The sequence below is a fragment of the Polistes dominula genome, unplaced genomic scaffold (assembly GCF_049000335.1).
Source record: "Polistes dominula isolate Pdom_NZ unplaced genomic scaffold, Pdom_raw_medaka contig_20, whole genome shotgun sequence".
Taxonomy (NCBI): Eukaryota; Metazoa; Arthropoda; class Insecta; order Hymenoptera; family Vespidae; genus Polistes; species Polistes dominula.
Window position 1 is genome coordinate 1,637 of NW_028301147.1, and position 27,017 is coordinate 28,653.

Here is a 27,017-nt window from a genome sequence, read left to right on the forward strand (position 1 = left end):
CTGACGCAACCCTGACGCAACCCTGACGCAACCCTGACGCAACCCTGACGCAACCCTGACGCAACCCTGACGCAACCCTGACGCAACCCTGACGCAACCCTGACGCAACCCTGACGCAACCCTGACGCAACCCTGACGCAACCCTGACGCAACCCTGACGCAACCCTGACGCAACCCTGACGCAACCCTGACGCAACCCTGACGCAACCCTGACGCAACCCTGACGCAACCCTGACGCAACCCTGACGCAACCCTGACGCAACCCTGACGCAACCCTGACGCAACCCTGACGCAACCCTGACGCAACCCTGACGCAACCCTGACGCAACCCTGACGCAACCCTGACGCAACCCTGACGCAACCCTGACGCAACCCTGACGCAACCCTGACGCAACCCTGACGCAACCCTGACGCAACCCTGACGCAACCCTGACGCAACCCTGACGCAACCCTGACGCAACCCTGACGCAACCCTGACGCAACCCTGACGCAACCCTGACGCAACCCTGACGCAACCCTGACGCAACCCTGACGCAACCCTGACGCAACCCTGACGCAACCCTGACGCAACCCTGACGCAACCCTGACGCAACCCTGACGCAACCCTGACGCAACCCTGACGCAACCCTGACGCAACCCTGACGCAACCCTGACGCAACCCTGACGCAACCCTGACGCAACCCTGACGCAACCCTGACGCAACCCTGACGCAACCCTGACGCAACCCTGACGCAACCCTGACGCAACCCTGACGCAACCCTGACGCAACCCTGACGCAACCCTGACGCAACCCTGACGCAACCCTGACGCAACCCTGACGCAACCCTGACGCAACCCTGACGCAACCCTGACGCAACCCTGACGCAACCCTGACGCAACCCTGACGCAACCCTGACGCAACCCTGACGCAACCCTGACGCAACCCTGACGCAACCCTGACGCAACCCTGACGCAACCCTGACGCAACCCTGACGCAACCCTGACGCAACCCTGACGCAACCCTGACGCAACCCTGACGCAACCCTGACGCAACCCTGACGCAACCCTGACGCAACCCTGACGCAACCCTGACGCAACCCTGACGCAACCCTGACGCAACCCTGACGCAACCCTGACGCAACCCTGACGCAACCCTGACGCAACCCTGACGCAACCCTGACGCAACCCTGACGCAACCCTGACGCAACCCTGACGCAACCCTGACGCAACCCTGACGCAACCCTGACGCAACCCTGACGCAACCCTGACGCAACCCTGACGCAACCCTGACGCAACCCTGACGCAACCCTGACGCAACCCTGACGCAACCCTGACGCAACCCTGACGCAACCCTGACGCAACCCTGACGCAACCCTGACGCAACCCTGACGCAACCCTGACGCAACCCTGACGCAACCCTGACGCAACCCTGACGCAACCCTGACGCAACCCTGACGCAACCCTGACGCAACCCTGACGCAACCCTGACGCAACCCTGACGCAACCCTGACGCAACCCTGACGCAACCCTGACGCAACCCTGACGCAACCCTGACGCAACCCTGACGCAACCCTGACGCAACCCTGACGCAACCCTGACGCAACCCTGACACAAACTTTGAAAAAACCCAAAAAAACATATACACAAACTCTGAAAAAACCCAAAAAAACATATACACAAACTCTTAAAAAACTCAAAAAACATATACACAAACTTTTAAAATACCCAAAAAACATATACACAAACTCTTAAAATACCCAAAAAAACATATACACAAACTTTGAAAAAACCCAAAAAAACATATACACAAACTCTGAAAAAACCCAAAAAAACATATACACAAACTCTGAAAAAACCCAAAAAAACATATACACAAACTCTTAAAAACCCACAAAAAAACATATACACAAACTTTAAAATACCCAAAAAACATATACACAAACTTTTAAAATACCCAAAAAAACATATACACAAACTTTTAAAATACCCAAAAAAACATATACACAAACTTTTAAAATACCCAAAAAAACATATACACAAACTCTTAAAATACCCAAAAAAACATATACACAAACTTTTAAAATACCCAAAAAAACATATACACAAACTTTTAAAATACCCAAAAAAACATATACACAAACTTTTAAAATACCCAAAAAAACATATACACAAACTCTGAAAAAACCCAAAAAAAACATATACACAAACTCTTAAAAAACCCAAAAAAACATATACACAAACTTTTAAAATACCCAAAAAACATATACACAAACTTTTAAAATACCCAAAAAAACATATACACAAACTCTTAAAAACCCACAAAAAAACATATACACAAATTCTAACTACACCCAAAAAAAAACATAAACACACAAACTCCTAATAAACCCAATAAAAAAAAAAAATAAATAAATAAATTGATACACACATACTGACTTAACCCTCGCGCGCGTGAATATTAAAACGCGCACACACACATAATGAACGAACCCTCGCGCGTGACCTTGACCCACATAAAGAATGAAACTCGCGCGCGACCTTGCCCTTGATGTCCTTGACCTTCGATGACCTTGACCTGTAAAATCGGCTACAGGCACGGCCTCACGATTGATTGCCACCCCATTAACTAGAGACCAGGCCCCCTCTAATACTAGAAGACCCCCAATTTTCTTATTCTAATTCTTTACTACTACTACTACTACTATTATTTCATGCTTCTACTATTTCATACTTCTACTACTACTACTATTTCATTCTTCTACTACTACTACTACTATTTCAAGCTACTACTACATGCAACTACTACTACTACTCCTCATCATCCCATTTTCCAAAGGCTGTCATTCTCAGGAGCAAGCTGAATACAACGCTCAGGCCTAAGCGTGTATTGCAACCTGCTCCTGAGCGCAGCCACAGGGGTACTCTGCCTCTGCAGAGTCGGGGTCGCACCCCGATGCGTTGAAATCCATGCGCTTTGCACCTCCCTTTATACTAAATCGGCTATCCCAACGCTACCGAGTTCAAGACGCCATCTCGTAATTATATATGCAAATGAACTGTACAGCTGACATACATCAAGTTGTAATGGCTTCTCCCTCTTGTCAATCTCGCATGACATCCATTACTTTACTTTAAAATAACATTGCCTTTTACTATTTATTTTATTCTACGTTATTATATACACAAGTTTAAATATTGTGGTTATTGTTGTTGTTGTTTAAAATCTTTTATAAACTAATGTGCTGTGGTCGTCTACTTATTATAATATAATAACAATCTATTATCATGTGCAATGATTTATTTCTTCTTGAAAGTAACATAACCACGAGACGTGCCAATTTTATCTTTCTAACGTGATATAGCCTCTTAAAAAAATTAATAATTTTCATTATACGTTATTACACATATATGTCTACAAGTAAAGTGGTATTTTTCTTATGCTAACATATCCATACTTAGTGAAATGATTTGTGCTATTTTAATTACATATAACCTCTCTCTCAAGTGCAATGGTTTTCTATTTAACTTTTTACATAACCTTTAGTGCAATGCTTATTAAATTAACACGTTCCGTTCATTATATGTACAACTCACGTGGTTATTACATAATTATTTAATATGCTAAAAGGTTTGTGTTTATAATAAATTCAATTCTCTATTAAAATGTTCATGCATTAAAAAAAAATTCCTTATACGACAAAAAACACATAAATTTGTTTCATAATTAAATTTTTCAATAATTAATAATTACATATAATGGTTGATTTCATTAAAGGAAAATTTCAATGGCTTGGATGATAGGATAGGTGACAAAAAAGAAATAAAATTTGACACAAAACGTGGTAATCCAAAGTAACCTCAAGTGTGCAATGGTATACTTTGTAAGTCGACAAGTAACCTTCTTTAAAGTGCAATGGTATACTTTTCCTGTCGACCTGTCCACCTGTACAGTGCAATAATATTCTTTTTACATTTACATAATAATAGTAAGTACAATGATATTCTTCTTAAGTTAACATAATACTAATAATAATAAGTACAATGGTTTTCTTTTGTAGATCACAAACACAAATCCAATGGTTTTCTTCTTAAGCAGATATCTAACATCAAGTTAAATGGATTTCTTCTTAAGGAAATATCAAACGTCAAGTCCAATGGTTTTTTTTTCTTCACAAGATATCAAACATCAAGTCCAATGGGTTTCTTCTTAAGCTGAATTGGTGATCACTGCAAAAAAAGAGAAGAGAATAAGAAAAGAATTATTATAAATAAAAACAATATTATTCACTTAATTATGATTGCATCACTGTAAGAAATTTTGTTAATTAAATACTTTACACTTTACTACACAATACTTTACACAAAAGCACAATGTGACAGCAGGTAGCCATCTTGAATTTGTCCTAGAGATGTGTTTTCTTTCGTCGTCTAGATGGCGATACATATTCTCTCTACCAGTCGGTAACTAAAGTAAAAATTTATGTAAACTTATACAAAATTAATTATATTATATTAACTCACGTTTTATATCACAAAAATAAATGTATTTTAACCAATATTATAATACTTACTTCTTTAAACAACATCCTATTTTCATTATAAAATACATGATGGTATTTCTACAAAAAAAAACACAAATGAATTCATACAAATATATACATTTTTATGCTCTTAGTCTATTCCCAATAAAATAAGTCTACATTAATAAATTTAGTACATATAGTAAGAACTGCAAACATTAGAATGTAATTATCCATTTCTTTTCTTAATTTGTGATAACTAGGAAACATTTCTTCTATCTAATATTCTTTTCATAAAATATTACTACTCTATATATGGTTTGCTTCTAGTGCAAGTATAAACAGTGACATAACCACAACTGCAATGATTTTCTATTTCACTTAACATAACTTTAAATTCAATGGTATTTTAAACTTTCTATTTCAAAAATATTACTTTAATCTGCTAAAATGTATATATGTTAATAATGAATTCAATTGTCTACTAAAATATTTCTATTAAAATGTTCATGAATTATAAAAAAAAATAAAAAAAAAAAAATACCTTATACGACAAAAAAAAACATATAAGTTTCTTAACTTGTAACATTTACAATAAATAATACTTACATGAAAGGGTTGATTTTTTAAAAGGAAAATTTCAATGGCTTGGATGAAGGGATAGGTTATAAAAAAGAAATAAAATTTGACACAAAACGTGGTAATACAAAGTAACCTAAAGTGTGCAATGGTATACTTTGTAAGTCGACAAGTAACCTTTAAAGTGCAATGGTATACTATTTCTGTCGACCTGTCCACCTGTAGAGAGTGCAATAATATTCTTTTTACATGTACATAATAATAGTAAGTACAATGATATTCCTTTTAACTTAACATAATAATAATAATAATAATAATAATAAGTATAATGGTCTTCTTTTTTTAAATCACAAACACAAATCCAATGGTTTTCTTCTTAAGCATTGATATCTAACATCAAGTCCAATGTTTTTTTTTCCTTCACAAGATATCACACATCAAGTCCAATGGTTTTTTTTCTTCACAAGATATCACACATCAAATCCAATGGTTTTCTTCTTAAGCTGAATTGCTGATCACTAATCACTAAAAAAAAGAAACACTGAATTATTATTGTAAATAAAAACAATATTATTCACTTAATTTTTGCATCACTATTGCATTTTTTGTAATTAAATACTTAACTTTATTGCACGTGGCTTTACAACGACATGGCAGGCGGCCATTTTGATTGTGTCCAAGCGCGATGTATTTTCTTTCGTCTAGATGAAGAAACATATTGTATACTTGTCGGTAAGTGAATTAAATATTTCCATCATTTGATGATAACAGCATAATTTTACCAGTCGGTACAATGAAGTAATAGCTAGTACCGCTGCTAGATGGCGATACATATTCTCTTTACCAGTTGGTGATAAATGATAATAATTTCCTAATAAACATTTTTATTAATTGATTAAAAAGTTAATAAAATACCAGGCATTTATACTATATGATAACCACAAATAAATGTATTTGAATAATTTTATAATATTTACCTCTTTACATATTTTTAGTTGAGATTAGTTTTTTCAATAATAACAGCTGCATATTCTTTTTCCATAATAATAATGAAATGAAATTCCCTGCAAAAGAAGATATTAATTAACAAATACATCAATTTTTATTATCAGCCAATGGAAAAAAAGTAATATTTTCTATTACCGTGTGTACATAAAACTTGATAAAATATTTTGACTTAAATTGAATGTCGGTAATATAATGTATTTGCCACGTGGTTTTTCCATATATCTTGTAATGATAACTAAGATATACATTTCTTCTCGTCTTCTTTTGATAAAATATTACACACTATATACATATTGTTTTCTCGCAATACAAGTATGATAAGAAGAACACAGAGTGCATTAAACTGGAATTGCGTGCAGAATTGAAGTGATGGTTAAAAAATCCCTCATGACTGTATGGGATATTTGGTTATGGATGGAGTCATAGGATTGCGTGGAAAGTTGAAGTGATGGTTAAAGAAAAACCCTCATGATCGTGTGGATTCTCTCCTTTTGAATGGTGTCATTGGTGTGCGTGGAAAGTTGGTGTGATGGAATTGCATGTAAAGTTGTTTTGCTAAGAAAAGGGACAGAAATGTTTAGATAATGCATAAAGTTAAGAGACAAACTAATCCACACATATATTTTAATAATTAGTAAAATTTCGTATAACAAAATACATATAGATGTACCTTAGTAGTAACTAATATTTGTTAAAATAAATTGATATAATGAGAACATCCTGAATTCATCTATATATACTCGGATTTAATAAAGAAAATTATTTTCCTTTGGTTATGACGTAATACTATTGTACCACACACCAATACATCCCATTTGTAACTATTTTCATCCAGAATTGGCAATCACTAATCACTAAAAAGAGAAGAGAATATGAAAAGAATTATTCTAAATACAAAATATTATTCTTTTGATTATGATTGCATCACTATTGCATTTCTTTAATTAAATATTTAATAGTGCACGTGGTAGTACACGACACGGCAGCCATCTTGATTTTTTCCTCAGCAATATGTTGCCCGCGAAAATTCAAATAATAAGAAATGTTTTTTTATCATTAATCCGTAACCACAAAATTAATTATAATAATAATAATAATAATAATAATAATAATAATAATAATAATAATAATACTTTTATTATCTGAAACAATATTTATTTTGCAAGTGTGTTTATGTAATCTTTTAAAAATAATTCATAAATATGTCACTTTCTTTTGTTGTTCAGTTAATAAAAGTCGATTACTGTAACATGAATTACTACTACTACATATAATTGTACATGCATCGAAATATTTTGTAATATAATAATTAATTTTCCATGAAATTATACTCTTATGGTCACGCAAGAGAATTGAAATATGTATGTGTATATATAGAGTATATATTAATGATGATGCTGCTGATGATGATGATGATCTAACATAAAAGACACAGTCGAGGCAAATTCCTTTCTGATTTTACATTTTCTTTGATCCAATTAATCACCCCGTTCATTTATATAAAATTATATGTCGATACAGTCGACGATGATAAGTCGCAGCACAACAGTTTATACAAGAAATCCTTTTTTGTGTATGTGCATGTGTATTATTGTGGGGTGCAAAATAGACATATAAGTGTTTAATATAATAATGTTAGTTGCAGTATTGTTGGATTCTTCTTATCAATCTTGATAATAATGAGTAGGCATTTCTAGTCAAATTATTTACCTATCCTGTTAAATGAATCAGTTTATCAATCAGTTTGATATAGGTTTGTTTTTTACAAATGCAAGATTGCAATGCTTACCTTTTGACACATTCTTGTCTTGATTATTCTTTGTTACTGCAGCTGCATTCTATTTACATAATATTATAGAATAAAACTCTTGTTCGGATGACATAATCAATCCAAATCTTCTAATCGTTAGCCGTAAGAAAATGAAATATATATCTCCATTGATTGAATGGTGTAATGAATTCTTCTTCTCGTGAGTATGTATAATGTTCTTGAATTGGAATTAAAAATATAGATCTGCATGCTGATCTAAAAATATTTAAAAAAGTAGTTTATATAAATACCAAAATAAGTTGGAAAAGGGAGAAAATGTTTAGATAATGCATAAAGTTAAAAGACATAATAATCCATATATTTTATTAATTAGAAGAATTTTGTATAAACAAAATATATACTTTACTTACTAGTATTTGTTAAAATAATTTGATTAAGAGATCATCTTGAATTCATCTATATTCTCGGATTTAATGAAGAAAATTATTTTTCTTAGGTTATGACATAACACTGTCCCACAGCAATACATCCAATTTAACTATTATCATCCAGAATTGGCGATCACTAAAGAAAGAATTTGAAACGAATTATTATAAATAAAAAATATTTCTCGCTTGATTATTGCATCACTCTAAGGATTTTTTTAATTAAATACTTTACATTGCACATAGCCGGTATTTACGGTATTCAAAGTACATTGACAGGTAGCCATCTTGATTTTATCCTAGTGATGTTTTGTCTTTTGTCTAGATGGCGAAACATATTCTACTAGTCGGTAAGACATAGTAACATTTACTTCCGCTAGATGGCAGCATCATTTTACTAGTCGGAACATTGAAGTAATATCTAGTACCGATAGATGGCGATACACATTTTACCAGTCGGTAATTAAATATAGATTACCCCACAATATGTTTTTATTAATTGATTAAAAAAATAAATGCAACCTAAATCAATTTTTATATGTTAAATGTAAGTGTATTTTAATAGTATTATAATATTTACCTCTTCTTTTAAGAAATTTATTATTTTTGCCTCTAAACAAATTATTGTCTAGATTATTTGTAGTCAGAGCAGCTGCATTCTATTCTCATAATAATTCACATGGAATTCTTTGCAAAGAAGATATTAATTTATATAAATACATAAATTTTTCTTGGCAGTCGATGAAAAATAATATTTTCCATTATCGTTTAGAAAACCTGGTAAAAAATTTTGTACAAGAACAGAGTTTCATAATATAATGTATCAGCCATTTGTTTTCCTAATTTGTGATAACTAGGATGCATTCCTTCTGCTAATCTTCTGATAGAATATAACTGCATATGATTTCTTCCCAATGTAAGTATAATAAGAATAGTGCATTCAAAAATCTTTCATAGTTGCAGTGTTGTTGGATTCTTCTTATCAATCTTGATAGTAATAAGTAGACACTTTCAGTTTACCTCCCCTGTTGTATGATCAATTATCAACTCCTACCCTACGAACTTTTCAGAAATACCCTACCCTACGAATAGGTATGTTATATTGTTGTATGTTCATAGTGACATCCATGAACAGACAATGTCTATGTTCAGGAGAGATCTTGGAATCGAGGTAATGCAAGACTCTTTTTGATGTGTGTATTACAGTTGCACACATGCGCAGTGTTCGGAAAGTCATATAAACTGCATTGAATAAAGGAATTCTGACAGATGACAACGTGTTAGTCTGCAAGGTGAAAATCTCGAAGAGGACGGTACTCCGATCTTATAATTCAAGCTTTTAGACATCAATAAACATTCTCAACGATTAATTAACAATTGTTTATGCATTTTAATACACTTTTTCTACAATACAGGACAATTTAACCCTCAAAGTCACATCACTGTGTAGGAGCGATAAAATAATTACATTAGAATTAAAAAAAATGTTAAAATTAGAACGATATAAGCTCAAATTCTCTCTATTAGAAAAATTATAACCGTTGCATACATTTGCAACATTCGGAATTTCATTTAAATAACATTTAATTAAAGGAATTTCGTAGAATATAACTTGCTAGTCTGAAGGTGAATTATACAGAAGGCGAAGCACCGTACTTAAGTATATAATGCGCTTTTAAACAGCAATAGAAATTTTGTTAGGTTTTTTAACAATTATTTTTATTAAAATATATAAATAGAAGACATAAAAAAATTTTTTTAATGCACTTTTATTATAATTTTGATTGTTGAAACAAACATATATAGATTGTTTAAACAATTTTATTTTCAGGGGAAGAATAATTCTAATACTAAATCTGTATTAGACATTATACAGTGGTGCAAATAAATAAGAGGATTGCGTTGGACAGAAAGATTAAAACTTTATATGATGCTGATTGATTTGTAACTATATATTTGGTAAGTATTGTTTTTTTTTTTTAAATAATTCTTCCTTATATAAAGTAAGAATAATAATTTATTATTTGAATTGTTTTCATCTAATTGATTCAAGATAAAATACTTAAAAATAGAAACTATGAAAATCGGTTTTACGTTATGATTAGCATGTAACGCCAAGGCTAAAAAATATGCCTTACAATTTGATACTCTTTTTGAAAATAATAATTTGAATGTTTAATATTAATCATCATTGCGTGCATTTACGATTAGTAGGATATTGCGCGAGCAATCTCTTAACGACCCGTTGGTAAAGTTTTGCATTTTTTTTTTCATGAGGTCTCAAAAATTCTTTTCTCGCTACCCCGACAATCTGTGGTTTACGCTTAATTCCTGGTGTATGTACTAAGAAGGCACCATCGAGTACAACTAAACGATAATTTAAGAGACACATCTCGAACATCTGTAAAAACGATTATTATATATTTATCTCTGTTGTTTATTCTGTTTGAAAAATGATTAAAAATACCTGTGCCATTTTATCTTGTTTTCCTTCCCAAGACATATTTTCCGTATAAAGAGGATCTTCTCGCATCCCTATGAAGACAGGCTCCCATCTATGATGGGGATATTCTCTGCGAGTAATAATAAGAGGTTTGACTTTTCCTGGGTCTGTCCTTACCATCCACCTGGTTAAGCCTGGAAATCTTTGGCAATGTGGGCACAGGAATCTAAGGTAAATGATATTTTTGTAACATACATACATGTAATATGATAGAAATACAAGTATATGCTTGTTTAGTTTCTTTTTGACAATTTGATTCGACATGATATACATAATTGTTCTATAATGTACTTTATGTTTCTCTATTCGTTTTTACCTATACCTATGAAAGTAAACAGCTAGACCAGCTTTAACTGCAGACAGGAGTTCTCTTTTATTCGATGGGGGCTGCTCATTCTTATCGATTTCGAATACAGGTAGAACAAAGACGACGCCAAGTTTAGGCGGTCTACCATGGACCATAGCTACAAATCCGGAGGCTAATCTCTCGCTGGGTAAAAGTTCAATGTCGGATACGAGAACGCGTGCAGTACTAGCCGAGGTTCTAGCCACATTCCTTGCTACGTTAATAGGATACGTCATACCGCTCTTCCATCTTTCGGTCTCCGTTCCTCGCCATTGTAGATCCGAAGCGGTACAATCATCTTTTTCTTTATAGGCTCGACCAAGAGCGGGTACTCTTCCCGCGGGAAATACTAAATGGACGGATACCTATTGAGGAATGAGAGTGAAATAGTCAATTATTATTCGCTCTAAAACTGAGCAATGGCCGCAGCTGGACTTAAAGTTGCATGCTAATTGACACCACTTGCGTGCATTCGTTCGGGTTGCATCTGATTAAATTGTTAAAGCACGATTCAATTGGTATTGAGATAAATACCAGATAGATCATGTAGCACCGCGATAGTTAGACATTTCTAACGAAGGAAAGTGCCAGACGTCGATACTATTTGTCGATACTATTTGTCGATACTATTTGTCGATACTATTTGTCGATAATTGCTTCTACTTTGGGAATATAATCTATGGGAGTCGTGCTTGTGATAACTAGAGATAAGGAGATGGTCGGAGGCGTTAAAATGGAAAAATGGGAAACTAGGTAAAAAGGCGGATAGGCAGGACCAAAGGAAACCTTGGACATGGCTGTTTCACATCGACAAGCACGATCGAGTAGAGCGACGGCCAGGCCGGCGTCGAGACCGGGCGCGAAAACGGCCAGGCTCAATGGTCCCTCCCACCTGCGGGCGAGTTCGACGATGCCGTAAACTTGGTCGGCTGTCGCGTGAGTGCATAAAGTTATCGGCGGTGCATCCTCTCGGTCTCGGTCTTTGCCACGTATAGCAAACGGAAGTACTCTATACGGGCTCTTCTCTCCAATCTCTGGTGTCCAGTTTATCTTCGAGGAAGGATATGAAAGAGAACGCGGTAAACCGTAATACCAGATGCAAGAACTTTCATTTCCAGATAACCGACCGGCCATGTAAGCACCAGCGATATACGCGGAGGTTCCACCCGTTGATACATCTTCCCCTCGATAATTCAACGTTTGCACTCGACTTTTCTTTATTCCATACGATCGTTCCTTTGCGTTTTCTATCGACAATAAATGAAGACGATAACCTCGGTCAAGCAATAATCGACAAACAAAAAGTAAGAAGAACGCTAGAGTAAGCCACACGATAATCGATCTTCGCGGAGAACCGCGCATGACTTTTTACAATCTCACGTTTAGAGAGATCGCGATAAAGAACGTAACACGTCCCATATCATTACGAAAAAGATGTGTCCATCGAGCCTCCGTTGCGTTCACTGCCTATGCCGAAGATGTAGAAATGTAGAGTCGTTCTTACAGATCGATTTGTTTGGCGCGCAGTCGTATTTGGTTGGTGTTGTCGTTGCCGCCGTCGTTGCCGCCGTCGTTGCCGCCGCTGCAGCAGCAACAGCAGCAGCAACAAAATTATTTTTGACAAGGTTCATCGTACGATTATAAAACTTCCTATATTAATCATCTTTTAAATAATCTTTGATTTATTTTGCCATTAATGTTACAACTAAATGTTAAGCTTAATATAACTTACTTATTTCGTTGTCGAAGCTGCTAAATTAACTAACAATAAGATTAAAACGATAGCCGTTAAAACTGTGTTAAATTCGATCGTCGTTATTTAACGCAGTCGACATCGATCCGAAATAGTATGTTACTCTAATTTTAGTGGGCCAACGGGTGGGAGGAAAATCGTCGCGTTACTATCCCTTTCACGTATGTTGAATGCTACGCGGAAAATACACAGAATACACATTCTATTGACTATCAAATGAATAGTCAATTCAAAAGCAGTAGTAGTTATTAACGAATCGTTCGCCGTCACGAACGGAAGTTTCCTTATTAAAAAATTACATTACTCTGTTTAAAAGAAGTTTATCAATGAACCTAAAGCAACAATTCCCTACGACGCTTTGCATCGTTCATTTATATTATGGTTACTTCAGCTAATAGAAAAAGAATTATTCTATTGTAGTTTGTTATTAATACAATAGATCGAAATCGTTTAAATTTGGGGACCTGAGCCAAACATTGAGTGAACCAAACTTAATCGTTGGAGAATAGAAGAAGCACCTTTCGACAGGTGTTCGAAAAAGTTGGATCGTGTTAGCGGCGCGTTCATCACTTTTCATATTTTTTTTTTTTTTGTCGATGAACGTTCCCCTCTTTCCAATGCCACCGATCTTCGGTGGCGCCGCAACGTCCGTCAGTGATGTCTACGACGTCGCCTCGTCTGATGTGGTAACGCATAGCAGCAAATTAGAACGACATGCAGCAACTGTCGCAGGCAATGTTCCTTCATATTTGGAATTTAGAAAAAGTCCCGTTGTTCGCGGGAAAGGATATCGTCGTGTCTCAAGAAACCTTGTTCATCCGAAGAGAAACCCAATTACGAAGAAGGCGCGCCGACGTCGCGTTACCACTGAATTTCGCTTAAAAATGCTCGAACCTCGAGATAAGGATAAAGATGAAGAAAAGAACAACGACGATGACGATGACGACGACGACGATGACGACGTTGTTATTTGCGCAGATAGTAAGTGTCGACACTTTTTTTCCATATATTCAAATAAAATTCGATTCGAGACTTATATTTACAATTGGTCGCTATTACGAGAAAGATTACATTCTTATAACATTTTCGTCGCGTGCTTCATACTGAAACGTCCAAATTGTTAAGTAAACAAAAATCTGTTTACTTTTTACATTTTGATTAAAAAAGAACATTTCTTTTTAATAATGTAGTCCGGATTTGTTTAAATCATTTTATTTCATGTATAATGGTTTATGTAATTATACGATATCATAGCTTTTCCTCCGTCTCCTACGTCGAAATAATCGATAATCATCGCGAAAACTGTACTAGTATACTTATATATACACATAGGTGCATTATTCGCTTCGCTTTTGTTTGCGATATCTTGACAAGTTTTTTCCAAGTTCACAAAGTATAGATTTGATTTTTGTATCTGTGCACTGCGCGTGTCAATTGAAATTTTCTAACATTGAAATGCAATGAAAGATCGAGCGTAAACTTTAGCAAACTTAGAACACATAGTAATATTCACGTAAATATTTTTCGATCGAAAGTTCTTTCTTCTATATAATACATATTTAATACATGAACAACATCTTTTCTGTGAACACAGCTTCGACCATATCAAGGGAAGCTTCCTCTTGGGTACAAAATAGCGTGCATCACGATAAAACAACTAAATCTGTTGCTTTACAAACGGCAGTAAGGATACCTTTACGATTAAGATTCTTACCATCTCTCGAGGACACCATCGACGAAAATGATCCTGCATCTGCCAGTCCAAAATCTGTCATTTGGAAACATTTAAGATTTTTGGGACGTCTGTTGCTCTCTCAATTCGGTAGGAACATCATTTTATGCGTTCCACCTTTTTATGCGTCCGAATATGACGGTAGACAATATAAACGTAAGGTATATGCATAACTATTGAATAATAATATTTTACAGTTATTTGTCGCGTATCGATCGTTTTAAGAGGCACGAAGAGGGTGAGAAGAGAATAAACAGAGATAAAAGGAAAAATATTAATAACTAGTATATAGTATATAGTATATTTATATTTATATTTCGTGCATTTTAACCTAATAGAAATAGAAATCATATATTTGTCAAGATAAACGACAAGCGTTGAAATCGTTTTTAGGACTCGTATGGTTGTTGAGCATATGGGCAATAGCTGGAGCTGCAGCCTTCTGCGCTACGGAAGGTCCACGCGAACGTGAACAGGTCGTAGAGTTAAAAGATATGCAGAAAGACCTTGCTGTTGGCTTAGCAACCGAATTGCGTCAATTACGTACGGAGAACGAGGAAGACATGGAACCCTTATGGAGCGGCAAGGTGCGTCAATATGTTGCAAAACATGAGCAACTTCTTCTCGCAGCAGTAAACTCTGGATATGGTGAAACCAACGACGGTGGTCAGCTTTGGACCTTCCCCGGTTGCCTTCTCTTCGCTGTATCACTTCTCACCACTCTGGGTGAGCTGTCAGCTTCTTTTAAATCATGTCCAATGATCGTATCGGTGATCTTGTCAGATGTTCACCTGACAACAATGTAACATTTACGCCATTTATTTTTCATTACTCATTCGCAAATATGTATAAATACATGCTTCTAATTGATCCTCCTATCGCCCAACAAATACCTCCCACGAAAGAAAATAAGGACACGTAAGTAATATAAGGCTAATCTTTCGTCTATTTTAAAAACTTATCGTTTAACTTGCTTGTTAAAACGTTAAATACCATTTGAACACAGATACAAAGAAACATCTAACTCGTCGTTTGAGATATTGATTTTTTGATAGGTTTTGGAGCACCGGTTCCTCGCACGAATCCTGGCCGTACCGCGGCCATCGTATTTGCAGCCATTGGTATTCCAGTGCATTTTCTCTTAATCATGAACGTTGGTATTTTACTAGCAGTTCGACTGCAAGAGTATGCAATTAAAAAAATATCCAATAAGGACTTACAACGAGATTCTATAGAAATATCTTGTTACCCACGACCAGTACCCAAGTGGGTCAAATTCGTCCCCTTTCTTTGTATTGGTAAGTGTACAATATTAAAAACTTTTAAACTTATATTAGTAACAATATTTTTGATAATACTTGTCAATAAAATATCAATAGTAAATGATATATGATATATGCATAACGTGTTTTACGTATTAAAGCGTCTTAAAGTGAATTTTTTTTTTTTTTTTTTTTTTTTTTAATATAACTAATGCACACAGGTGGTTATTACATCCTCGGGGTTTTATGTTTCGGCATAGCCAGATCAAGACCATTGGCAGCGAGCGTCTTATTTCCTTTAGATTTCACAGCAGCCGGTGGACTTTCGACAACGTGCGGTTATGTGCGTGTATTTTATGCGATATATTTGGAAGGTGCTGTCATTATAGCAGCAGTAGCTGTCGCCGTTCTTAGAGTATCGGCTACTCAGAGTTTGACCAATATCGGTCTAAAGTATGGTTTACTCACTGAAGCCTGATCAATAAAGAGAGAAAAACATTTTAACAAGCTTGGTTAGCCTATTGCAAACTAAGTATATCCTACGTGATTCTAAAAGAATTCGTATAAAATCTCTTTTCTTCGAGAATTGAATGATTGTTATACATGAAACTTGCACACGGGTAATTAGTTGATATTTAATTTATCGATAAACGAACATATTGAATTAACTTTTACAAATTTATTAAATCTTCGTTACTATATCATATTTTCGAGAAGAAGTAGCTTACTAGAAGAAATTTTACATTGACTTTAACAATAAACTCATAATCAAAGCTACGCGCTCATCAACTTTATACACACATCAAAAAAAAGAGATCAACATAAATAACATTTCAGCTTTTTTTATTGCTCATGAAAACCACATATTGCATGTTGTATCATGTTGGTAGTGACATCTGCCTACATGACTAAACCCTCTGTGTGGGTTTAATGACATTTAAGTGACACCTATGTATAAACAGTCAAAAGGACTGTGTCTTTGATACAATCCCTGACACAGTCAACGTCCATGTTCACAGGAGATCTTGGAACTGAGGTGATGCAAACAATTTTTTGATGTGTGTAAATACTTTCATATAAATATTTCATTTATATCGATATTAATTAATGGTAAGACAAACTAAACTTACATTCATTTTAATTTGTTATATATATATATATATATATATATATATATATATAAAATTAATACGATCGTAAAAAAAAAGTACAAACTAAGAGATAATATTACAATTATTAGTACATATCTTTTGTACACTTTCTATTGCACAAATTTGCGTAATAATAAAGTAGTAATGAAATTCAGCAAAAGTAATAAGTCTTTGTCACTAAACCCAGAAAATCACAAGTTTCTACGTAAATTAAATATTTCCAAATAAATACGATTTAATACCTCGATTCTATGTGAATTATAAATAAATTATACTAAAGATCCCTTAATGTGCAAAAGTACTTCAGTGGAAGGATATTAATTAGGTTCGAAAAGGAGGAATAAATTAATTTCAAAGGATCCCCGATTGCATCGTCATTTTTACGTGACACTAACTTTGCATATTTATTTACCAGTAATACACGCACATCCTGTAAAACAGCTAATTAATCTTGTTAATGATTTTCAAGACGCGCATTGTATTTTTATTATATTACATAATCAAATGAAATTTATTTTGATAAACGTAACGTTAATGTGAAACGTTTGATGTTAAATTATTTGCATGTCAATGTAATATCAGATTCTCGTTAATTATATACAAGATTATTGAATTTAACCATTATTTGTCGTATTCTTTGCTATGCAAATATGGACAACAGCGCATTTAGTTAACAATTTTTTCATTTATTGTTAACATTTTTATAAGAAATTTATCACCTTATATAGTACTACCATTACGAGCCGCCTCTTGTTTTCTTATATCGTTACTACTTTTTTTTGTCCTATCGTTATTTTTAATATTAATGTCTGAATCAATATTGGCGGACATATTATCTCCTTGCGCTTTATCACCCGGATGCTCAAGTATAGAAGATGAAGATTTATTGTTGCAAATCGGTTCGTCTCCTAGGGCCACTCGTATGGATTCTACCAAATCTAATGGCCCCACAAAGGATCGTTTGGTTCCTGTAGGAATAAAAAACACGCACATATAAATTATATTAATTATTGCGATAAAAGAAACTTGACGTTTATAAAGTTATATGATGTGAAAAGTGCAATTTGGAGTATTATAATTAGTAAGGGTTTTTTTTTTTAATCTTTTAATCGTAGAGTTACTACGTGTTGATATAGGAACGAGAGAAAGAGCGGTGTCAAAGAGCGGTATTGATTTAACCAAATCGACATTTTAAATATATTTCCTATATATAATAGGATCCTATGTATTTTCATCGAAAATAATAAAATTGCGCAATTGTCTACATTATTTGAAATATGAATGAAACATTATTTCTCAACCATACGATGTACAACAATGATCAAGGATATTTATTTCCGACACGCAATTAACTTACCTAGAATGATTTTATCCAAAAATAGCTTTTTTAATTTTGTTAAGTAGGCCATTATTTTGAACATTTTCTACTTCCTGCGACGCTTGAGTTTGCTTCTTTCGGCGTGCAGAGCCTAGAGAATAAATGGTTTTAAATGGAGACTACGATTGTTGTTTACGCTAAAGTAACATTTTTAATCAAATAATTTCAATTTAATTATTATCTTTCTATAGTTCGCATACTTTTATATGCGAATATTTGATGATCTCGATATTTAAAAAGAAAAAGAGAATAATTAGAATTATAAATCACAAACCTCAATGAAACGCATGTGTCATATTTACTATACAATTTATTCGGTTAGCAAAAACAGGTGTACAAGTAAAAAGAAAACTCAAGCGATGCACAGGTCTGACTGGTCCCCTATGTAATATTTTAACATTCTAACATTTCATAGTTAGAATATTTGAGCCAAAAGTGAGAGATCGATCAATAAGCATAAAAATAACTACTATTCGAAAAAGAATTATTTCACAATTATAATGTAAGTATGATTGAAATATGGAGTAGTAGACGTAAATGCTCGGAAAATAAGGAATTAAATTTAGTCGCTTAAAATCATTAGGATATCAGGATTTGTTATATTTATCCTTACCATCTGTTTTGTAAGTTATTCCATATATACTGCCAGGTGTGTCAGATTCAAGCTCAGCGTATGCTTGAAGTAAAGCTCTCTGTTTCTCAGTCAATTTTGCGGGCACGGTTATCTTAATATTTACGTAATGATCACCATAACCATATCCATTTACTTTCCTTAATCCTTTGCTTGTCAAACGTATTTTAGTGTGCGAGCTGGTACCTGAGCGAATCTGTACAGTCTGATCTTCATAGACACCTTCTATCCTTATTGTACCACCCAATACAGCTTGCGACAAAGATATTTCTGCATCAGTATGTACATCGGATCCATCTCTGCGAAAGTATTTGGACTTTTCTACGCGGAATGTTATAAATACTTCTTTGTTATCAATAGCCAAGCGTACTGTTTGACCATCTTCTACTCCAGCTGGTACTGGTACAGTTACTTTTTTTCGTTGCACCTTTTGAAAAAGATTATGCTATTTAAATAAATTCTCTCTCTCTCTCTCTCTCTCTCTATCTATCTCATATAGATATTCAGCACAATCAATTATATCGAAATTCTAGAAAATGTAACAAATTTAAATGACAAGTATACTCTACCGTTTTTCCTTTCCCTTCACACTCGGAACAAGGATGTTTTATGTATATTCTAGTACCATTACAATAGCGACAAGTTGAGCGCATTACAAAAGGTCCTGTGCTAATAGTTTCCATTCCAGTACCTTTACATTGTTCACACCTGACAGCCTTCGTTCCTATCTCACACCGAGAACCAGCGCATCTTGGACATGTATCTACTACGTTTAATTCAATATCTTTATTTACACCCCTGGCAGCTTGTGAGAAAGTTAGATCCATTATTACCTATATGCGAAAAGAGGATGTTATTTTGAAATTAGTTGATTGCGAATGAAAAATACAAGAAATACAAAGTACCTCTTTTGATGCTGCAAAACCATATTTTGATTCTGCAAAATCTTCAAAATCACCAAACATGCCACTTTTAAAGCCAGCATCTCCAAAAATTTTTTTAAATAATTCTTCTGGATCAAGCGTAGACCTAAATTGCCATTGTTGTTGAAAGTCATTAGCACTTTGTCTACTTCCTTGACCCATTCCCATTTGCTCTGAGGTTGTACCCCAAGTATCATATTCTTTTTCTTTTCGCATCGTCGCTTAATACTTCATAAGCTTCAGAAACTTCTTGAAATTTTTTACCCGAATCTGGATCACCCTTGTTAGTATCAGGATGATATTTTTTTGCGAGCTGGTAGTAAGCTTTTTTTATATCTTTTGCAGAAGCATTCCTGGATACTCCCAAAATTTCATAATAATCACGTTTTAAAACTTTTTGCGTCGTATGAAATAATCTACACTGTTGTACAAAATTTTCTATAATTCCTGAAAATTTGTAATACATATACATATACAATATATATATATATATATATATATATATATATATATATATATATATAATGCATGAAATATTTAAGATTAGAATATGTTAAATAAATCTTTTAGTAGTACTTAATATAAAGTACATATTTAAGTGGAATATTTAGTGTTTTGTCTTATGTATATATATATATACATGTACGTGCAAGAAACGACAAGTTATATTTAAGAAAGTAAAAAATGATGTAATCTAGATTCTTCGTAATGTGAATGGTATACGTTATACGTTACGTTTTCCCATTTTCTTCTTATTCCAAGCACCGACATCCATCGCCAAGTTTGCAACATATCGCTGGCATCCATTGCATTGTTGTAAAACGTTGCATGATAATTTATGAAGTTTATTACAACTAATTAAACTGATATTTTTTGGCCTAAAAATTATCGCAAGTCCTTTGCCGGTCGCCATGTTGCATAAAAGACGCATGGCTCTTTTTTCATATCACACGAATAATACAGTAAGCATGCGTAAATAACTGCTTTGGTTTCTTCTCGTTAATATTATTTAATTGATAAGAGACATTAATATAATATTTATATATTACGAAGGTTTTTCGAAGAAAATAAATAGAATAATTCTTTCCTGATTGGTCGGTATATTATTGTTTATTCTATCACGTGCACTTATAATACACAGGATAGACTGAAAATGCTCGAGTGAAATTCTTGCCTGGCTTTTATCGGCTTCATGCACGCCATCTCGAATTCCCTAAACTGGGTGCTGCTATTACAATGCAGAAGTGCCACTACACATTGTCATTTATAAAAGTATATTTATATACTTGTGGGTCTTTAACCCCACATGATGCGCACACAAGATCTTAATTGCATTTTATAATAAATACTCCTTTTGCGTTGTTGCATCTATCTGGGGCTAAGGGTCCCTATGACACGTTATCAATGAACGTGAGTCGTGATGTCGTCGGTAAGTGGCATTTTGTGGGGGTACCAAGACGGTGGTAATAAAGGTTATCTCTCGAGAGTTGTTTATATTCACTTTCGGATTTTACCAACGAGAAAATATAAAATTTTTTTATTATTAATAACAAGTACACACTCTCTTGGGCGCCATATATAAGACTGATATCAGTTTCGATTTATTCTAAAATTATTATTCTAAAACTTAACTGGTGTAGTTCCCGTATAGGGAAAAGTGGCGCTAGTGTATCACGTCGGTACGCTGCTAGGCGCGTACCGGTACACACATTTGATATCACCATGCGACGACATCTACTGCTAGGAATTAACGCTCTTTATAAATATACTATTTTTGTATTTTCTCTTCTGATTCTCTAATCGTACTCTTTGTTATCACGCATTAATTGTATTTGAAAAATAATATAGCAAAAACAATAGAAAAGAAATAAGAAATCTCTTCTATCTAGGAATTTAAGATCTATGATATTTGTGTATATGTTTGCGCATTGATGATTATTGTAATTCACACGTGACATGGACAAAGTTCAAATCTGGAAGCATCAGGAGATGTACTATGATATCGTGATTGAAAGAAGATATCAGTCATTCGATTATGGAAATTAATAGTTTATCGCTCGTATTTTAATGTCAAATTCGATTAAAATATATTACAGTATTTTCTGATTTGTACATATCCTCTGAAGGATGGAACAATGAAATCAAGTGTGTTGCTGTATCCTAGAAGAATTTCGTATTCCTTTCGTTGTTCTATCGCATAAGTTATGAATCACCAGGTATAATAAAGATAGAGATATAATAAAACATTTTTCACACACATTATATGTATATTCTTTAATAAGAACATTAATATCGATACCTCGATATATTGTTTGAATCTATAATTGGAAACATATTTATTGCATTGAAATCGATGATATTGCTTAGTGTAAATTGTTTACAAATAATGTCACCATATGAATATTTGTGACAATAAAGTAATAGATATGATATATCAATATGTACATTAAACGCACGAAAATACTGTGATAACGAAGCTGAAAAGCTCAAAAAGCTCAAAGAGCAGTTACATGGTGAGTGAACGTTACCTACGAAATAAATAGGTTATTCTAAAATTCCTGACAGAGGAACGTCTTTAAACAGGCAACACGTCTTGGCAAACATGTAATATTTATTATATGTAACGCTATAATAATTTCTTAAATTCAATCAATTTGTTTTATTGTTTAGATTATTTTTATTATTTTTAATAATAGATAGTTTTAAATATTTTTTTTCTCTTATTGAATCATCATCATCATCATCATCATCATGTAACCGAATGCGGATGCATGCGCCATCCATTGCGTCTTACTAATTTATACTTTGTCTCTCTCTCTCTTTCTCTGTCAATCATATAGAATAACAGAATATTATTTTGTTTTAGAAGACAACTCTTAGAAGACATTGGTAAACAAATGTAGTAAACGATGTCTACGAAGAATGTAGTCGATTGGACAACCAACAATGTTAGTGTTTGGCTCGCTGAAAATGGACATTCACATTTTATATTATTATTTAAGAAGCACGACATAGATGGTAAGGTACTTCTAACTTTGAAAGAAGAAGATATAAAATCCGAAGCAATACAATCGAATAAAACAATAGGAGACTTAAAAAGATTGTATATCAGTATTAAACAATTGCAAAGAGACAATGTTGCAATGCTTTTTGAATTGGGATGCGTTGATCTGTTTACAACGCCACATTTTTATGGTCATCACAAGCACGAAGTAAGTATTTACTAATATTAGTATATTTGTCTCTTAGAGATATTTTCAAATGAATGCATATTCATTTAACATATTATGCTTAATCACTACAGATGCCCAGCGTTGTTACAAATAATGAAGGTTCTATAGAGAATGAATTTTATTCTGCTTCGGTATCAGAAGATGGACACGCGTCTCATTTACCTCCTGAAATATGGAAAGCGTTTATCAGTTTAGCATATTTATTTATCGTTACTTGGATTACTGCCTTTGTAATGGTAATAGTGCACGATCGAGTGCCAGATATGAAAAAGTATCCACCTTTACCAGATATATTTTTGGATAACGTTCCTCATATTCCATGGGCATTCGACATGTGCGAAGTTACTGGCACTATACTTTTTGCTATTTGGCTTATCGTTCTTATTTTTCACAAGTATAGGTAAAAGTATAAGGCATACAAATTTTCCACTATATGGATATCTATCGGTGTTTGATAGAAATGCTGCATTTCCCATAATTTTCTCATCAATTTTTTTGCCTCTTATCCCTCCATAGATTTATTTTATTACGAAGATTTTTCGCCCTCTCTGGGACAGTCTTCTTATTGCGATGCGTTACAATGCTCATCACATCTCTTTCTGTTCCCGGAGCACATTTACAATGCCAACCAAGGAAGGTGCCAGACGAAGATTGGACTAGGTGAGAACTTTTATGATAGAGCGTATTATCAAATTATTTAAGTAGATGTTAACGTTCTTTATTAATCATTTTTTCAATAACATTTGTTGTTTATCTAGTTCTGCATACGTGGAGTTATATAATAAAATTGCAATGGCTTATGTTATCTGGCGTGGTGCTGGTATGTCCATACAAGGTGTTAGAACTTGTGGAGATTACATGTTCAGCGGTCATACAGTCGCATTAACTATGCTGAATTTTTTTATCACTGAATGTGAGTATGAATTCAAGTATGTAGAATAAAATTAGTTTTACTTATTCTTTTTTTCTTTTTTTTTTTAAATCTTAAAGAGGAAACATTTGAGCGCTTAAGAAATTGCCTTTTTTCATTTCCAGATACTCCAAGACAGCTCTACTTCCTTCATACCTTTACATGGATGCTTAATATGTTTGGTATATTTTTTATCTTGGCTGCACATGAACATTATTCCATCGATGTGTTTGTAGCATTTTATATAACTTCGCGATTATTTTTATATTATCATACTTTGGCGAATAACCAAGCATTGATGCAACGTGATTCGAATAGAACTAGAATTTGGTTTCCACTTTTTAGTTTCTTCGAATCGTCCGTCGATGGAATCGTTCCAAACGAATATGAGTCTCCATCGTTGATTGTTTATAATTTAGTTTGTAGAGGGAAAGATATGTGCAACTCTATACGATCGTTTATCTATTTTCGAAAGCCGTTTAGTAATGTAAATGGTAACATAAACAATATAAAAAAGGAACGCTAATAAAAAATATATCTATATATAAATATGCATATATATATATATAAAGATATATTTTAATGATTTAAAACTTAAATATTGTGTTAGAAGTTGTTGATATGAAATTAACCACTTGAAGGTGATCATCTTTTAAAAAATTGATATTATTAATGCATTGATTTTTCATTCTTGAATATTTTCAGAGTTCATTAATTTATCCATATTTTAAAAAATATTCCTTCTGAAATATTACAGGTACTCCCGTTTTTTCTTCTTTTTCTTTTCCTTTTTTTTTTTTTTTTTTATTTAACGTTGATCGTTTTCTTAAAATATTTTTTGCATTCAAAATATTTATTATCATTATTATCTACATTGAATTATGCTCTTTATTTAATATTTTTACATTTATTATTGAAATAGAAGTAAAACTTTGATAAATAATGCTTCATTTTAGAAGCTCGTAATTCTATAAAATATTGTAAATATTAAAGGGGTTATTAGAGCGGGTGCACAATTTTGTTAAGTTTATTAACAATTCTCCTCTTCCATTGTGTAAATTTTTACCAATGAAAGCCTAAAAGAATATAGTAGGGCGACTAGTTATATATTCGTTTCATTATATGATATATATATAAAAAAAAGAAGAGAAATGATTGAAAATTGTCGTGCACTTGTTTTCTTCTTATATGTGCGTGCAATGTTATAACAGTGTTTGAACATTTGTATTGTTTAAAAATGCATTAATATTAGAACAGTTGTACTGTATTATTAGTATGAAATGTGAAGGAGAAAAATGACAGCATTGTATATACATAGTACCGACACTACTATAGTAGAGTTTATATAGACTGTTTTATACAAAGGGATATAGAAAAACATTGTGTGATATAATAAGAATTCTACATATTTCTATTTTGCTGTAAATCGTATCAAGTTTTAATTATTCGTCATCATATAATTGATTAATTATTATCAATTATAAGACATATAAGATTTAAAGGTACAACTAGTTGTAAAAATGTGAATTTTTTGGCAACAGAAGTATAAGTAAATCTAACGGCGCTGCTTTCGACCGTTGATTTGCGTTTATTAATAGATAAAAAGTAAGAAATTGAAAGCATATAATTTATAAGGATCGTATGGTCATATTTTTTTACGTTTAAAGAGAAAAAAATGGAAACATTTGGTTCTCTTATTAAAATAAATAAGTCTACGCGTTAAGTAATTGAAAAATTTTGTATTCCTTTTGAAAATTAATCGGAATAGCTTTCAATGGGCTATTTAATTTGGGCCTAATCGTAGCTTTTATATGATACCGATTTGTTGTTACGGTATGCGGGTTACAGTTTGACCAATTTATTAAAAACTCATGTGTACAAACGTTTTATCGTTAAGAGGACAGACACATGCAAGCACGCAGATTTGTACATTTAGAAAATATGAACATAGGGTTAGTCAAAGAGGCTATTCGCAAACAAAAATAACGTTTTATATTTAAGTTTTTCTATCGAATCACGCACGAATAGAGGAATATGCGTGTGTGATTATACACGTACATTATATAATTAAATATATATTTATTTGATATATCATTAATTACACATATACGTATGAATACGATTAAAACAACAGTAAATAGCGCATTACTAACAATAGCGCGATTTTCGACGGATATAATAACATAACTTTTTATTTATTAAATTTGTTATTATTTTAGGTATATAAATAGTTATATCTATAAGGAGGACTGAAATATTCTGAAATATCTGAAATTTCTGTTATTATTATTATTATTCTAATCTGAACTTTATTTAAGGACAGGCGCGTGCGCACACTACTATACTACACATACACACGTGCGCGCTTACGTTAAATTTGTGTAAATAAAAAACAGAAAATATGTACTTATATTTCGTTTTTTGAAAAAAATATTCTTGTATAAATATTCATAAAAATGAAGAGAAGAATGTAAATATCGAAGCACTTGCTATCCTATTATTGTATCTTTTTGAAAAAGAAAAATATCATAAACGCATGGTATGTGCTTATAATGATATTTTATAAGAAGAGTCATAAGATAACATTAATTTTTGAGAAATGAATAAAGAATAATGTATATAATTATGCATGTGCACACTTGCGAATCGTAGTTTCGATATTTCCATAATTTTATGTTTACATGTGAAATCTATATATGTATATATAGTTTTTCAAGTAATTTGAGTACACACACGTAGTTATAGTATTGAAGTAAAATTTTCTTATTATTATTTTCACGATAATTTCACGATATTTTTACGATTGAGGGGGATAGTAGATTTTATAACGTTGTCATCAATATTGAAATAAAGACTTTTGAAGAATTTAATCTTCATCTTATTTCATCGTAATTTAAAATAGTAATTATTTGA

The 27,017-nt window shown here is 33.3% G+C and overlaps 4 protein-coding genes and 3 long non-coding RNA genes across 19 annotated transcripts; 4 read left to right on the top strand and 3 right to left on the bottom strand.

Annotated features, from left to right (window-relative positions):
• The first annotated feature begins 3,041 nt into the window (after positions 1–3,041).
• LOC149030869 (uncharacterized) lies at positions 3,042–4,323 on the top strand. Its single transcript, XR_016178245.1, has 3 exons — positions 3,042–3,607; positions 3,755–3,965; positions 4,038–4,323. It is a non-coding gene; the product is annotated as an uncharacterized LOC149030869 (long non-coding RNA).
• On the bottom strand, positions 3,806–8,877 carry LOC107073795 (uncharacterized). Of its 5 annotated transcripts, none has more exons than XR_016178248.1 (11): positions 8,863–8,877; positions 8,518–8,804; positions 8,268–8,421; positions 7,876–8,112; positions 6,222–7,801; positions 6,056–6,142; positions 5,861–5,949; positions 5,703–5,779; positions 5,109–5,603; positions 4,551–4,598; positions 3,806–4,444 (listed from the first exon to the last, which is right to left on the bottom strand). It is a non-coding gene; the product is annotated as an uncharacterized LOC107073795 (long non-coding RNA). The 5 variants fall into 5 exon arrangements; XR_016178249.1 differs by having other exon boundaries at positions 3,806–4,206; positions 4,340–4,444; positions 5,703–5,949; XR_016178250.1 differs by lacking the exon at positions 4,551–4,598 and having other exon boundaries at positions 3,806–4,206; positions 4,340–4,444; positions 5,703–5,949.
• Positions 8,731–10,203, top strand: LOC107067451 (uncharacterized). 3 transcript variants are annotated; one of them, XR_016178253.1, is made up of 4 exons: positions 8,731–8,829; positions 8,915–9,198; positions 9,402–9,574; positions 10,114–10,203. It is a non-coding gene; the product is annotated as an uncharacterized LOC107067451 (long non-coding RNA). The 3 variants fall into 3 exon arrangements; XR_016178255.1 differs by having other exon boundaries at positions 8,762–8,829; positions 8,926–9,198; XR_016178254.1 differs by lacking the exon at positions 8,731–8,829 and having other exon boundaries at positions 9,026–9,198; positions 9,353–9,574.
• Positions 10,204–10,248: 45 nt separating this feature from the next.
• On the bottom strand, positions 10,249–12,619 carry LOC107067449 (beta-1,4-glucuronyltransferase 1). Of its 2 annotated transcripts, none has more exons than XM_015322980.2 (4): positions 11,918–12,619; positions 11,102–11,496; positions 10,750–10,951; positions 10,249–10,683 (listed from the first exon to the last, which is right to left on the bottom strand). In XM_015322980.2, exons 1-4 carry the CDS (start codon positions 12,491–12,493, stop codon positions 10,471–10,473), a joined length of 1,386 nt encoding a protein of 461 aa, XP_015178466.2. In that variant the 5' UTR covers positions 12,494–12,619; the 3' UTR covers positions 10,249–10,470. The 2 variants fall into 2 exon arrangements, with proteins under 2 accessions (XP_015178466.2, XP_015178467.2); XM_015322981.2 differs by having other exon boundaries at positions 11,108–11,496; positions 11,918–12,617.
• Positions 12,620–12,881: 262 nt separating this feature from the next.
• Positions 12,882–16,386, top strand: LOC107067448 (uncharacterized). The gene is made up of 5 exons (XM_015322979.2): positions 12,882–13,865; positions 14,479–14,706; positions 15,010–15,342; positions 15,672–15,914; positions 16,100–16,386. Exons 1-5 carry the CDS (start codon positions 13,481–13,483, stop codon positions 16,354–16,356), a joined length of 1,446 nt encoding a protein of 481 aa, XP_015178465.2. The 5' UTR covers positions 12,882–13,480; the 3' UTR covers positions 16,357–16,386.
• A 1,020-nt stretch (positions 16,387–17,406) lies between these two features.
• LOC107067447 (dnaJ homolog l(2)tid, mitochondrial) lies at positions 17,407–21,506 on the bottom strand. Its single transcript, XM_015322977.2, is given in 6 exon segments — positions 17,407–17,997; positions 19,021–19,465; positions 19,608–19,871; positions 19,944–20,165; positions 20,167–20,408; positions 20,697–21,506. Coding segments are annotated over 6 exon segments (1,617 nt in total). The 5' UTR covers positions 20,893–21,506; the 3' UTR covers positions 17,407–17,749.
• On the top strand, positions 21,252–26,974 carry SMSr (Sphingomyelin synthase related). Of its 6 annotated transcripts, none has more exons than XM_089177472.1 (6): positions 21,252–21,390; positions 22,828–23,173; positions 23,266–23,594; positions 23,711–23,854; positions 23,953–24,107; positions 24,230–26,974. In XM_089177472.1, exons 2-6 carry the CDS (start codon positions 22,871–22,873, stop codon positions 24,628–24,630), a joined length of 1,332 nt encoding a protein of 443 aa, XP_089033598.1. In that variant the 5' UTR covers positions 21,252–21,390; positions 22,828–22,870; the 3' UTR covers positions 24,631–26,974. The 6 variants fall into 6 exon arrangements, with proteins under 6 accessions (XP_089033598.1, XP_015178471.1, XP_015178472.1 ...); XM_015322985.2 differs by lacking the exon at positions 21,252–21,390 and adding an exon at positions 21,709–22,565; XM_015322986.2 differs by lacking the exon at positions 21,252–21,390 and adding an exon at positions 21,709–22,474.
• Positions 26,975–27,017: the final 43 nt, after the last annotated feature.